This window comes from Dreissena polymorpha, chromosome 4 (assembly GCF_020536995.1).
Source record: "Dreissena polymorpha isolate Duluth1 chromosome 4, UMN_Dpol_1.0, whole genome shotgun sequence".
NCBI classification, from domain to species: Eukaryota; Metazoa; Mollusca; class Bivalvia; order Myida; family Dreissenidae; genus Dreissena; species Dreissena polymorpha.
The window spans coordinates 66057207-66072844 of NC_068358.1; the positions used below are offsets into that span (position 1 = coordinate 66057207).

A 15638-nucleotide genomic window follows, 5' to 3' on the forward strand; every position below is an offset into this window, starting at 1 on the left:
AGCGGAAGTATCGCAACTCAATCAATAAATCAACGAGGCCAACTTGATAACATGAGAATCAACAAGAATGTTTATCTATGAACTACATGTACTTCAATTTGATAACAGGCCAATATTGGCCTTAAAAATTGTGATGAATGTTCTCTGTTACAATCAAAAAGAAATACATGTAATTGGTTTGCATTAAAGATAATTAGTTATATGAACAGTATCAAAAGAGGACCATGTGCCCTAAGCTGCTCACCTAATAGGCAAAATGAACTATAAACTATTCTGAAAAAATGGACTTCAGCAGGATAAGCATTGAGAGAGTTAAAATGATATAAGTCCATTTTAAAACTGAATATAATATATTTCATGATTGTTTCAACTTGGATTTATTATCATGTTATCAGGTTAAACAAAGTTCACTTTTCTATACATTATCAGGTTAAACAAAGTTTACTTTTATACTGAAATAAGGCAGTCTATTGAAATAAGGCAGACAGCTATATTCCATTCTGCCATTCTTCTGACCGTCAGGTGGTCTTCTGGACCTTTTATTTGAGTGGTTTAACTAATACTTCCTGCACATTGTTCATACTTCAAAGATTATAGGAGATAGGTAGTGGACACAAACCTTTGACCCTCTGCACATTGTCTCCATGACATAAACTTTTCATGCACATCCTTCAATCAATATAGGATATAACGAGCGGACACAAACCTGTGACCTTCTGAAAATCTTTTTCAATGATCTTTTAGCCAAATTTCATGAAAATGCTTCAAAGAATAAAGGAACCTGAATAAACCATTAAATGATGTGCATAACATACCGGGGGCATAAAAATCTAACCAGTTTTTTATTCCTCAATTTAGAATATTGGGGCCCGGAGCATTGGGATTGGGAACCATCATATTGCTAAGACTAATAACTTGGGAAAGCAAGATATTTGATAGGGTTATAAATAACTCATTATAAAATTATATCATGAAATACTATGGTTTAATCCGCAACAGCCAGTCAAACACTAAACTTCATTAATTTCAACATTCCCATAAAGCATCCATGTGTTAGAGAATTCGCCTTCAAAACCCTTGTCTGCCCACAACTTGAGTATAGTAGCTCAGTGTGGAACCCACATACACAATACAACATCAACAAGATCGAGATGGTCCAACGCAGGGCCGCTCGATGGGTCACCAATGACTACTCATACCACAATAGCGTCACACATATGATAGAACAAGAAATGTGTTTGTCAGAAACACTATGTCCCCTTCTGCGTCGCTTTTTTGTGACCTTTGACCTTGAAGGATGACCTTGAACTTGACCTTTCACCACTCAAAATGTGCGGCTGCATGAGATACACATGCATGCCAAATATCAAGTTGCTATCTTCAATATTGCAAAAGTATTCATAAAATTAGCGATTTTGGCCACATATATTTGACCTCTGACCTTGAAGGATGACCTTGACCTTTCACCACTCAAAATGTGCAGCTCCACGAGATACATATGCATGCAAAATATCAAGTTGCTATCTTCAATATTGCAAAAGTTATTGCAAAAGTTAAAATGGCGTAAACCAACAGACCAACCAACAGACAGGGCAAAAACAATATGTCCCCCACTATAGTGGGTGGGGGACATAAAAACGGTCTTCCAGGTTAGGAACTGTAAAGAAGCCTGATCAAGAGGTTCACAGGGAGCCTTAGTAAGCGAACCAAGTACACAAGCTTAATCCCATTTAGGAGCCAGTGTTCGAGATACAGGACGTTTAAGTTCCATAGCTCTAATCAGTTCCGAAATCGCTGGATCAGCACAGATTTGTGATGACTTAGTAAAAGCCAATGTATGCGAAATCATAGATCTGTATCCTTTGATAGAGCTAAGAGAAAGTTTCTTTTCATCAAAAAGATAGATGAGAAAATCCGCTATGCGTCTAGCAGAGGGATTGAGGGGATCAATTTTCCCTTGAATACTAGTACACCAATTAGAGAAGAGTTTCCAGCGAGCATCATAGACTGCTCTGGTGGATTTTCTCCTTGCAGAAGCAACGAGGGTTGAAGCCCTGACAGAAAAACGTTTCTTCTGCAGAGATTGCCTGATAACGACCAGACGTGTAAGTGGAACATTTCTGGATCCGCATGTAGTCTGCCGCTTTGAGATAGAAGATCTGACCTGTGAGGAAGTTTCCTGGGATAATCGTACAGGAGACTGAGAAGATCGTTGAACCAAGATCTCATGGGCCACCAAGGGGCAATCAGGAGTATCCGGCATGAGCTCACCCTGATTTTCGCCAATATTTGGGGAATTAGAATGTGTGGGGGATAGGCGTAAGCTTCCAGTTGGTCCCAAGCGAACGAAAGCGCGTCTATTGCCCACGCTGCTGGATCGTAAACTGGACTCACAAACAGAGGTAGTCTATAGTTGCGTCTGGTCACAAATAGATCGACCAGGGGATAACCGAACTTGAAAAAGATCTGGTTGGTCACTTCTTGATGAAGTGTCCATTCCGATGGAAGTATCTAGTGTTTGCGAGACAACCCATCCGCCAGGGCGTTGATGCGACCTGGTATGTATTTGGCCAGAATAAAAATGTTGAGTGTTTTGCAAAAAAAAAGTAATTTCTTGGTTTCCAAATACAGGGATTGAGAATGTGTTCCCCCCCCTGTGCCTGGATGTAAGCCACCGCCGATGTGTTGTCTGTTGACACCATCACACACGAGTCTCGAAGATGTGACTGGAAATGAGATACAGCTAGATATACTGCTCGCATTTCTAGATTGTTGATATGAAGTTGAGATTCCTGATGAGACCACAACCCTGAAACTATTAGACTGAGAGGTTCCAGGTGAGCACCCCATCCTTCCTTACTCGCATCCATGATTAGATGTTATGACGGTTGCTGAGGAAGAAGTGGTACTTCTGCCAAGAGAGTCTCCTCGTCTAGCCACCACTGAAGATGAGACACTAGGGAAGGATGAATTGGAATCTGTTTTAACAGATTGCCCGGAGACCATTTCCAACAAGCTGAGAGATAATGCTGAAGAGGACGTAGTAATAGACGTCCCAACTGCACAAAGTCTGCTACTGAGCTCAGGATACCGTTGAGAGAGGAATTCTTGTGCTGTTATATGAGATTGGGACAAAACCCAGTTGACCTCTACCAGAAGGTCTGCTATACGTTGACATGACACTCTGACCCGATTGATGTGTGTCAAGAAATTCATTCCCAGAAAAGTAAAGTCCTGAGAAGGAATGAGGTCTGATTTGTCTGCATTGAGAAGGAGTCCTAAAGAGAGGAGTTCCTTCAAAGAGAATTCTAGGTTGGTCAGAAGTAAATGACGATCGAGCTGGTGTAAGAGCCAGTCGTCGAAATACTGAAGAAGAACAATCCCGTGAACTCGGAGGAGAGCTCCGACTGCAGCCATTAGTTTGGTAAAAACTCGTGGGGCGGTCGCCAAACCAAATGGCATGGCCCGGAACTGGTAGACTTGGCCATGAAAGGCGAATCGAAGGTACTTCCGGAAGTTGGGATGTATAGGAACATGGAAGTACGCATCTTCCAGATCCAAAGACATCCCCCAGTGCAGGGGTTTGATGGAGTTCCGTGTCAAGGAAGAAGTCTCCATTTTAAAAGTTGGTTTGAGAAGGTACATGTTTAACACTTTTAAATCTATTACTGGTCTCCAGGAACCATTTTTCTTTGAACAAGAAAAAGACGACTGTAGAATCCTTGAGAATAAGGATCTTGAACCCTTTCTACCGCTTGTTTTTCCAAGAGCCCGAGAATGGACTGTGGAAGGTGACCGATGACCGGACCAGTGACCGGCCGGTCATATCATGACCGGCACGGACCGGTGACCGGCCGGTCATATCATGACCGGTTACGTCACCGACCAAAGACCGTAGAATGGCGGCTGCCATTTGGTCAGACATTGATCGATCCGTAGTTCCACGATCAATGTCGCCGGTATGTATGGTGGGAGTCATACGGTCAGATGATGACCGACAGACAACACCACCATCGTGCCCGGTATCCGGTGACTGAAATGTCAGCTGGTCATCCGTGACCAGTGAAGTCACCGGATCACCAACGTCCGTTGGAGGTTCGTGGCGATAGCGGCTGATCGACGTCCGACGGCGACCAGCTTGTGTCCATATGTCGTAAGACCATAAATCGCACACCGCACATTTTTTTAGTAGAGTACAACCGGTACATGCCAGGCAAGTGTCGTGAGAATCCCACCTTGCCTTGATGTGACCACACGAACCTCTCTTTTGTAAGTTAATTTCTGAAAACAAAAGAAACAGAAACAGCCTACAACAGACAAAAACAATTGTTAAATTTAAACCACAATGTAAATAAACAAACGCTGTACAAATGCCCTCAATTATTTATTGAGGAAAAAGGCACGAAGTCCTCTTGGATTACCTATAGAAGGAAATGGAACGAAAACCTCGTGGTGCACGTGCTCATGTACATGAGCACTATAAACAAAGATACCCAGCAAAAGCAGAATAATAACAAAAACTGCAATAAAAAGTATAAAAAAAGTAAACCGAATAATATACAGAAAAGATAAATAAAATTTATCCCTCAAACTCCGACAATAAACACGATTAAAAGAACGAAAAAGTCCTGAGCCAAAATAGGCGTGCACTCGTGGTTGTCCGGAAAGGAAAGATGAGTTGTTGTTCTTGTTTTCCGGTTAGGTTACATTGAACTATGTTAGCCTGACTTGGTTTTCTTTATTAGAGGTGGATGATTCCCAGCGCTTAAAGTTTTCCGGATACTGGTAATTAACTCCCTGGAAAGGGATTAGCTAGAGATAACAGGTATGTATTTATGATATTAAAATAAGTGTGAACAATTAAATCAAACAATTACATGAATCAAGAGAATTTAATTAATGTGTAACAAGGTAAGTTTTTTTCAAAGACCCATAAAATACATTTTACAGGTCTTTGTTTTTTTCAGACATATAAAGGTTCAAATCAGTTACCCTATGTTGCGTACATAAAATTGACATATTGGTTGTTTGTTATCATCCTTATTTGTTTTCGTTCATTAAATTTAATTTATTCTGAAAGAATTTCAATTTCTGAGAATGTTTCAACTGAAAATGGTCGCGAAGAAATGCCAAGTAGAGAGATTTTTGTGGTTACCACATATCGAGCTCTTAGATTGTGTTCCATTGTTAAGAGTGATTGTGTATGCATTGTTTGTTTAGAGTGATAATATATGCAATTATATATATGCGAACAATATTTGATTATTATAATGATCACATGTCTTATAAATCTAATTAAATCAAATTATTCCAGAAATCAGCAGTTTTGTGTGTGATTTTATTCATTTCCACCCAAAATCACTATTACGGTATATGTTGATAAACTAGGCCCAAGCGTTCTTGGGTTATCATCTGACAACCATCTGGTGGACGGACCGACAGACCGACAGACAGACAGACAGACAGACAGACATGAGCAAAGCAATATACCCCCTCTTTTTCGAAGGGGGGCATAAAAAGTCGTTGTTGGAATGAAACAAGGATCGAGGCCATATGTGTGTTTTTATACCACTAATTAGGCACATATGTTGGAAAGTGTTAACTTGGTAAAATAATTCGCAGAATTAAAAAAGTGAAAAATGGGCACATTTGCAAAAATAAAATGCGAAATTTGGTGGTTTTTAACTTATAACAAAATACATGGAATTTTTTTTAACTTAATTATCAGAAAGGTTTCTGATACCTATTTAATACCCCAAAACTGAAACCCTGGGTAAATTCCCATGACTTAAAATGTCTTTTTATTTAATTATTCCAGAAATCAGCGGAAAAACTTTCGATTTTGAGTGATCTTACCCAAACAAATCATAGATATGCACTGCTGTGACAATTAAGAAATGTGTTTTCTGGAAGGATATACACTTGTCTTTTCAAATACACACAAACAATTCTTGGCCTCAAAACTTACAATAAACACCAGTGGTCTCTCGGACAATGATACTCTGCTTTATGGTTTTATTTATTATTTAAGTAAATGAATATTTGCCAAAAAAGCATAATTTACCCCCCCCCCCCCCCCAAAAAAAGACCTTTTGACCTTACAAAAAGTACAAAATTAACAAAATACTTATAATAAATGTTTTTCTTACAAATATTTGTTATTATCAGCATAATTAGTAAAATAAAGTATTGTAATATTTCATTTGATTTGTAAAAGATCGCAACAAAAAATCAGCACCTCGACATTTTCTCCTTTTTTTATAGGTTGGTGGCCATTTTGAAAATGGTGGCCATTTTGAAAAATATGAATTAGGTCCATTGCCTATTTTGTCTTAAATTCTTAACACTACCAATGAACACAGTGTGTTGCCTTTATCAAAAAGTGAACAATTCCACTATATGTGGTGAAGGATGTGACCGCGGTAAGATTTTAAGGCAACTTTAAGGTCTGGAAGTGTTAACTCGTTGAATGCAGTTATTTCTATCTTTAAGGACTGAAACAATATGTTAAGAATATTATACAAATGAAGGTATCTGTAAATACAAAAAAAGAAAAACACTTGCTTACATAACATACGTTCAATGAGTATTGAAATTATAGATTGGAGTAGGAAAATCCTATTTGTTTGTACTTCAGGCGGCCATTTTGGAAGCCATTTTGACTAATATGCAATATTTAAATCATTTTTTTTCATGTAGAAACATATTTTTATTAGTTAATAACATAAAACAACTAATGCCAAAAACAGAATAGTTTAATCAAATATGGCAGTGACATGTAATTTCCTAAATTTTGGCGGCCATCTTGAAAATGGCGGCCATCTTGAAAATTGGAGATGGGTCCATAGCTAAAATTGAATAAAATACTTAAATCTACAACTGTGCCAAGTTTGTTGCTTTTATCAAAAAGTGAACAATCATTTCACCATATGACCCCACTATTAAGATTATTATAATTTCAAAAACTTATTATAGATAACGAAGTTCATGTAGAAAGCAAATGAGTGTTTAACATAAACGTCATAATAACCTTCTGTACTATCTTTTTCACATGCAACAAGTTTTCATAAAAATGCAATACTTGTGTTGGATTATATTTTTTATCGTACACGACCTGTGAACATAAAAATGTTTTGCATACATATGTTCGTAGCAATTTTAATAATATGTTACTGCTTATAAATATATTAATGCATACCAATGGAACACTGTAAATTATTCTGGTCTGGAATTGCAACTGCATTGTAATACTGTTGATATGCCCCTTGAAGTGTATTGTGTACGTCTTGTTTAAAGTTGGAAACGTTATTAACATAAGTTTAATTATCTTGATACATATAACTTATTGTGTTTCCACTTGAATTTGCATTGGCATACAGCAATACATTGACCATGTCAAGACAAGAATTACAATTAAATAACGTTGATATACCCCTTTAAATGTATTCTATATATTTTTGGGAGGGGGGGAGGGGTTGTATACTCCTAATTTTGCTTCACATAATTTGTGTTTTCATTTACATTTAAATCTACTTTTTGCCTTGGCATACCCTAATATATTGGATATTGGTCAATTGCGGATATGCCCCTTTAAATGTACGGTATACATCTTGTTTTCAGTTTGATGCTCTATTAACCTTTTTTTTGGATCTTGCTACACATGTGTGATTTCATTTACATTTAAATCTACTTTTTAATTGGCATATAGCGATACATGTACTAGTATGTGTTTTGACCCGATGTTTTTTGAATTGTATTTGGCTTCATGCTGTAACACTGCAGTTGTGAACAAACGACCCTGGTGACATATGTTTCCTTTTTATATTTTCATTAAATATATAACTCATAAAACATGTGGAAAAAGTTGGACAAAATCTAGATATGGCAAGACATGTAAAAATAAAAATGATTTGTGTGCATTTTATTAATTTTCATATGTAAAATTCTGTTGTTTTTGTTGTTGTTAAAAACTGATAAAAACATTAATCATTCGATTGATGTTTATAAAAAAATGAATAAGTCAAATTGAATCAGTATGATATATTTTGACAGAAATAGAGGTTGTTTTCAACAGTTTTCTCTTTAATTTACTCTATTTTTTTAAGTTATTACCTTATTTGTTTAAAAAAAAATGCTGAAATAAGCTGGTTGTTCAAGTGCGAATAAAAAATTAACAACACCAGTACCAATGATTTTTAATTTTACTTTTCTATCCACAATAAATGGTTCTAGCTTAATACCAAAAATTAGCAAATTCTAGATATAACAAAATTTTCATTAAAACTGCAGCATACATCCTTAACCAGTGTCAAGCAAATTGCGCAATCTGTATCATTATGATGTTATAAAGATGAGCTACAATAAAGATGGGCCAAATTACAATTTACAACATATTTAAAACCATAAATATATTATCAGTTGGGCCCAATCCTGTAAATCGTTACCTGTTCAGTGTTGCAACTATTGTCCAAGACGTGAATAGGTGACCTTGTTTTGGATGCATGTGACCCTTATTAAAACTTTGCATACATATCGAAAAGATAATCATTCTCAAGTTTCATCGAAATTGAGTAGTAAATGTGGCTTCAATGGTGGTTACCCGATTGATCCTACATTCGACATGGACACCTAGTTTTCTGACGCATGTGAACAAGATTCAAACTCAGCTTAGAAAGTGTAAAAAAAAAAAATTCTGACCAACAAGTTTAATCAAGATTAAATAAAAACTGCCGCCTCTCATTTCCGAACATAGGGTTCTAACAATAGATAACCATGAGGACTTTGCACTTGGCATTTAAGTAAAGTGTACATGTAGATTGCTGCTTGTTGTGCAAAATGTGAGCTGCTGCCAATTACAGGCTTCTACAAAGGCAGTTTTGTGTGTTTTTGAAGGTCAGTTATGGTTAAATATCCCCTTTCAAAGCTTCTAAGCTGAACTCATGTCCACCCGCCTGAAAAATTGCTGCGCCATTTCTAAGACATTTTTTAAGGGAACTATTACAAATTTAAAGACAATATTTCTACTCTGTTACTGTGTACATTATACATCATAATGTCAGTAAAACATTTGTCACAAACATATATCAATATATGTACCTTCATATTGGCAATATTAACAGACTTTTTATCAAACTTTCACTTGTTTTATTAACATGACTTGGTCATAGAATGCATACTTAATTATTGTTATTGTTGAACATTATTTTATGTAGTACGTAGTAGTAGTAAATCTCTGCAACAATATAACAACTGTAACAACTTCAGTGTCCGATACTCTAGGTGGTAAACATCTTCCACATATTGCACATCATGCTATCTCAAGCCTGCCTCTGTCTGTACACATGCTCATTGTTTCTTCAATAAGTGCTCATGTTTCCAAGGCATACAGTTTCCACTTTTTGTCCTTTTGTAGCACTGGCGCAAACTTTATTATTGGGTCTGAAAAATAAATCATTATTAACGTTTTCTCACTATAAAGGATTATATCAATGGCTTCTAAGGTAGTATAGTAAAAAAAGAGCTGTCGCCATAGGATGACTTATGCCCCCTATAAACGCTTGATAGAAGTTATGAGCTTTTTTCAAAACCTAAATGCAGATTTCGAAACCTAAACGCGGACCTTAAGTTCAAGGTCAAGGTCACAGGGGTCAAAATGTGTGTGCGTATGGAAAGGCCTTAGGTTAGATCTCAAGGGACATAGAAGTTATGAGCATTTTTCATAACCTAAACGCAAAGTGTGACGGAGAGACGGACAGACAGACAGATGGACAGTCCGATCACTATATGCCCCCTATTCTTCGAAAGGGGGCATACAAATATAATAATTTCTTTTAGAATAATAACTTATCACTCTGGTCGTGTTATTTAAACGCTCAGTAGCATTTTGGTAAAATGTATTATACAATACTGTTTCTCTCGAAATCGGAAAATCAGTAGTAGTAAAGTAATGATATACATGAAATGTACATGAAGTAAAACTATGGGCATGAGCACTACTCACTATTGCACTGCAGTAAGTAAAAGTTATTCAACTGCATAACACCAATAAATTAAGTAATTTTACAAAATGAAATAGTATGTACATAAAAAACCCACACATTTAAACAACAATTTTTTTGTCTTGATCATGCTTTAAGGATGGTCAAAGTTAAAAGCCTTGATCAGTGAGTGTTCATTAAGATTCTGAACACAAATGTTACCTAATATTTCAATATCTGTAGTACATATACCAAATATGGAGTAGTTGCATGCAAACTTAAACCACAATTTTCTAAGTACAAAATTCTATGATTTCAGGTATGATTAATTGAACTTGGTCAGTCACAGGACACAATTAGTCAAAAACATGTGTGAAGTTTTAATTGAATACCTGTAGATGAAACAGTGATATGTAGAAGTTGCATGTTTACCTTAAACCAATTTTTAAGAACAAAATGGGTGCATAACCCTGCTTAATTGCAGGTCAGAGGTATGCACTTTGGTCTGTGACATAACACAGCTAACACAGTTATCTCTTTCACATGAATGACATTTCAAATGAATCCCTGCAGTAGAAACGGTGATATGAAGATGTGTATCTCAACCAGAGCATTACAGGTTGCCATCGATGTTTGAGTGAGTAGCATAGCTCGGACTATTCGACAAATAGTTAAGATTAAAACAAGAGGGCCATAAATCGCTCCACTGAGTCTAAGGTACATCAACTGTCGAAGACATCAAGGTGACCAAGTTTTTGGGAAAACTTGACCCAGGGCTGATATTATCTAAGCTCATTAGGGCAATCTTATGTTGTTTACAAGGCTAATCTTATGTTGAACTTAAGGCAAATCTTATGCTGTACTTAAGGCAAATCTTATGTTGTACTAAAGGCAAATCTTTTGCTGTTCTTTTGGTTATGTTGTACTTTTGGCAAATCTTATGTTGTACTTAAGGCAAATCTTATGTTGTACTTTACCAAATCTTATGTTGTACTTTAGGCAAATCTAATGTTGTACTTTTGGCCAATCTTATGTTGTACTTTGGGCAAAATTTTAGATAAGTTTTCTGTAAAAGATATGATATGTGCTGCTTCATGAAAATCCTGATGTCTCTTGCTCTGTTATTTTGAAGTATTTTAATATTTATGTTTTAATATAAGGAGCTTTGTGAACAAAGCCCCAAATTAGTCAAGAGAAACAATCTTATAAAAGTTTCATCAAGCTTGAGCCATAAATGTGACCAATAGAGTATTAACAAAGTTTATTTTTATTTTTTATTTTGACAAACAAGACCCAGATTGAAAATCTGCAAAGATATTGCTACAATAAACATTCTCACCACAGTTCAATAAGTTTAAGTCATACATGTGATCACTAGAGTGGTAAGAAAGTTATTTTGTCTAACATCTGACCTTGTGACCTTCGTTTTAGATATGTCTGATCCAGATTTGAACAAGTTTATCTATTCTCACAATAAACATTCTGATTAAGTTACATGAAGATTGGGTCATAAATGTGTCCTCTGGAGATATCTGGGACAAATGTGCTGTTCCAACATCTTGCCCATCTGCATCCAGGTCTCGATTTCAAGTGTTTTTAAGCTGCCTTGTCTTCCACTTCCCTTTGAGGTTCAAGGTGAAGGATTGCTTTGTTGTATTGGATGCAGGCTTGGGGAGGGTGTGGCCTATCCACCCCAAATGTCTCTAAAGGAGGTCTTCTTCAACAAGCTGCTGCTTTGTTATTCTCCTTACGTCTTTCCTTGTTCTCTCTCTGGCCAGCAGATCTTCCTAAGTCTGGTGTTAATGAAGACCTGGATTTTCTTCATCGTGAAGTCAGTGGTTATCAAGGTGTCTGCTCCATAGAGGAGTATTGGCTTCACGATGGTATTGAGGAGCCTAATCTTGGTGGTGGCGCCTATCTTACGCATCCATTACACTATGGTTGTCCATGAAGTCTGCATCCATTCCACTATGGTTGTCCATGAAGTCTGCATCCATTCCACTATGGTTGTCTATGAAGTCTGCATCCATTCCACTATGGTTGTCCATGAAGTCTGCATCCATTCCACTATGGTTGTCCATGAAGTCTGCATCCATTCCACTATGGTTGTCCATGAAGTCTGCATCCATTCCACTTTGGTTGTCCATGAAGTCTGCTTCCATTCCACTATGGTTGTCCATGAAGTCTGCATCCATTCCACTATGGTTGTCCATGAAGTCTGCATCCATTCCACTATGGTTGTCCATGAAGTCTGCATCCATTCCTTTATGGTTGTCCACTATGGTTGTCCATCAAGTCTGCATCCATGCCACTATGGTTGTCCATGAAGTCTGCATCCATTCCACTATGGTTGTCCATGAAGTCTGCATCCATTCCAACATGGTTGTCCATGAAGTCAGCATCCATTCTACTATGGTTGTCCATGAAGTCTGCATCCATTACACTATGGTTGTCCATGAAGTCTGCATCCATTCCACTATGGTTGTCCATGAAGTCTTCATCCATTCCACTATGGTTGTCCATGAAGTCTGCATCCATTCCACTATGGTTGTCCATGAAGTCTGCATCCATTCCACTATGGTTGTCCATGAAGTCTGCATCCATTCCACTATGGTTGTCCATGAAGTCTGCATCCATTCCACTTTGGTTGTCCATGAAGTCTGCTTCGATTCCACTATGGTTGTCCATGAAGTCTGCATCCATTCCACTATGGTTGTCCATGAAGTCTGCATCCATTCCACTATGGTTGTCCATGAAGTCTGCATCCATTCCACTATGGTTGTCCATGAAGTCTGCATCCATTCCACTATGGTTGTCCATGAAGTCTGCATTCATTCCACTATGGTTGTCCATGAAGTCTGCATCCATTCCACTATGGTTGTCCATGAAGTCTGCATCCATTCCACTATGGTTGTCCATGAAGTCTGCATCCATTCCACTATGGTTGTTCATGAAGTCTTCATCCATTCCACTATGGTTGTCCATGAAGTCTGCATCCATTCCACTATGGTTGTTCATGAAGTCTTCATCCATTCCACTATGGTTGTTCATGGCGTCTGCATCCATTCCACTATGGTTGTCCATGAAGTTTGCATCCATTCCACTATGGTTGTCCATGAAGTCTGCATCCATTCCACAATGGTTGTCCATGAAGTCTGCATCCATTCCACTATGGTTGTCCATGAAGTCTGCATCCATTCCACTATAATTGGCCATGAAGTCTGCATCCATTCCACTATGGTTGTCCATGAAGTCTGCATCCATTCCACTATAATTGGCTATGAAGTCTGCATCCATTCCACTATAATTGGCTATGAAGTCTGCATCCATTCCACTATGGTTGTCCATGAAGTCTGCATCCATTCCACTATGGTTGTCCATGAAGTCTGCATCCATTCCACTAAGGTTGTCCATGAAGTCTGCATCCATTCCACTATGGTTGTCCATGAAGTCTGCATCCATTTCACAATGGTTGTCCATGAAGTCTGCTTCCATTCCACTATGGTTGTCCATGAAGTCTGCATCCATTCCACTATAATTGGCCATGAAGTCTGCATCCATTCCACTATGGTTGTCCATGAAGTCTGCATCCATTCCACTATGGTTGTCCATGAAGTCTGCATCCATTCCACTATGGTTGTCCATGAAGTCTGCATCCATTCCACTTTGGTTGTCCATGAAAACTGCATCCATTCCACTTTGGTTGTCCATGAAGTCTGCATCCATTCCACTATGGTTGTCCATGAAGTCTGCATCCATTCCACTATGGTTGTCCATGAAGTCTGCATCCATTCCACTATGGTTGTCCATGAAGTCTGCATCCATTCCACTTTGGTTGTCCATGAAGTCTGCTTCGATTCCACTATGGTTGTCCATGAAGTCTGCATCCATTCCACTATGGTTGTCCATGAAGTCTGCATCCATTCGACTATGGTTGTCCATGAAGTCTGCATCCATTCCTTTATGGTTGTCCATAAAGTCTGCATCCATTCCACTATGGTTGTCCATGAAGTCTGCATCCATACCACTATGGTTATCCATCAAGTCTGCATCCATGCCACTATGGTTGTCCATGAAGTCTGCATCCATTCCACTATGGTTGTCCATGAAGTCTGCATCCATTCCAACATGGTTGTCCATGAAGTCAGCATCCATTCCACTATGGTTGTCCATGAAGTCTGCATCCATTCCACTATGGTTTTCCATGAAGTCTGCATCCATTCCACTATGGTTGTCCATGAAGTCTGCATCCATTCCACTATGGTTGTCCATGAAGTCTGCATCCATTCCACTATGGTTGTCCATGAAGTCTGCATCCATTCCACTATGGTTGTCCATGAAGTCTGCATCCATTCCACTATGGTTGTCCATGAAGTCTGCATCCATTCCACTTTGGTTGTCCATGAAGTCTGCTTCGATTCCACTATGGTTGTCCATGAAGTCTGCATCCATTCCACTATGGTTGTCCATGAAGTCTGCATCCATTCCACTATGGTTGTCCATGAAGTCTGCATCCATTCCACTATGGTTGTCCATGAAGTCTGCATCCATTCCACTATGGTTGTCCATGAAGTCTGCATCCATTCCACTATGGTTGTCCATGAAGTCTGCATTCATTCCACTATGGTTGTCCATGAAGTCTGCATCCATTCCACTATGGCTGTCCATGAAGTCTGCATCCATTCCACTATGGTTGTCCATGAAGTCTGCATCCATTCCACTATGGTTGTTCATGAAGTCTTCATCCATTCCACTATGGTTGTCCATGAAGTCTGCATCCATTCCACTATGGTTGTTCATGAAGTCTTCATCCATTCCACTATGGTTGTTCATGGCGTCTGCATCCATTCCACTATGGTTGTCCATGAAGTCTGCATCCATTCCACTATGGTTGTCCATGAAGTCTGCATCCATTCCACAATGGTTGTCCATGAAGTCTGCATCCATTCCACTATGGTTGTCCATGAAGTCTGCATCCATTCCACTATAATTGGCCATGAAGTCTGCATCCATTCCACTATGGTTGTCCATGAAGTCTGCATCCATTCCACTATAATTGGCTATGAAGTCTGCATCCATTCCACTATAATTGGCTATGAAGTCTGCATCCATTCCACTATGGTTGTCCATGAAGTCTGCATCCATTCCACTTTGGTTGTCCATGAAGTCTGCATCCATTCCACTATGGTTGTCCATGAAGTCTGCATCCATTTCACAATGGTTGTCCATGAAGTCTGCATCCATTCCACTATGGTTGTCCATGAAGTCTGCATCCATTCCACTATAATTGGCCATGAAGTCTGCATCCATTCCACTATGGTTGTCCATAAAGTCTGTATCCATTCCACTATGGTTGTCCATGAAGTCTGCATCCATTCCACTATGGTTGTCCATGAAGTCTGCATCCATTCCACTTTGGTTGTCCATGAAAACTGCATCCATTCCACTTTGGTTGTCCATGAAGTCTGCATCCATTCCACTATGGTTGTCCATGAAGTCTGCATCCATTCCACTATGGTTGTCCATGAAGTCTGCATCCATTCCACTATGGTTTTCCATGAAGTCTGCATCCATTCCACTATGGTTGTCCATGAAGTCTGCATCCATTCCACTATGGTTGTCCATGAAGTCTGCATCCATTCCACTATGGTTGTCCATGAA

At 38.5% G+C, this 15638-nt stretch overlaps 1 protein-coding gene across 1 annotated transcript in view; it reads right to left on the reverse strand.

Moving 5' to 3' along the window:
- Positions 1-8183: 8183 nt before the first annotated feature.
- Positions 8184-15638, reverse strand: part of LOC127878482 (elongator complex protein 1-like) — a 93465-nt gene continuing 86010 nt past the window's right edge. The window contains exon 33 of the mRNA XM_052425008.1: positions 8184-9438. Within this exon, the coding sequence (XP_052280968.1) occupies positions 9368-9438 (71 nt within the window). The 3' untranslated portion in view covers positions 8184-9367. The remainder of the gene's footprint in view (positions 9439-15638) is intronic.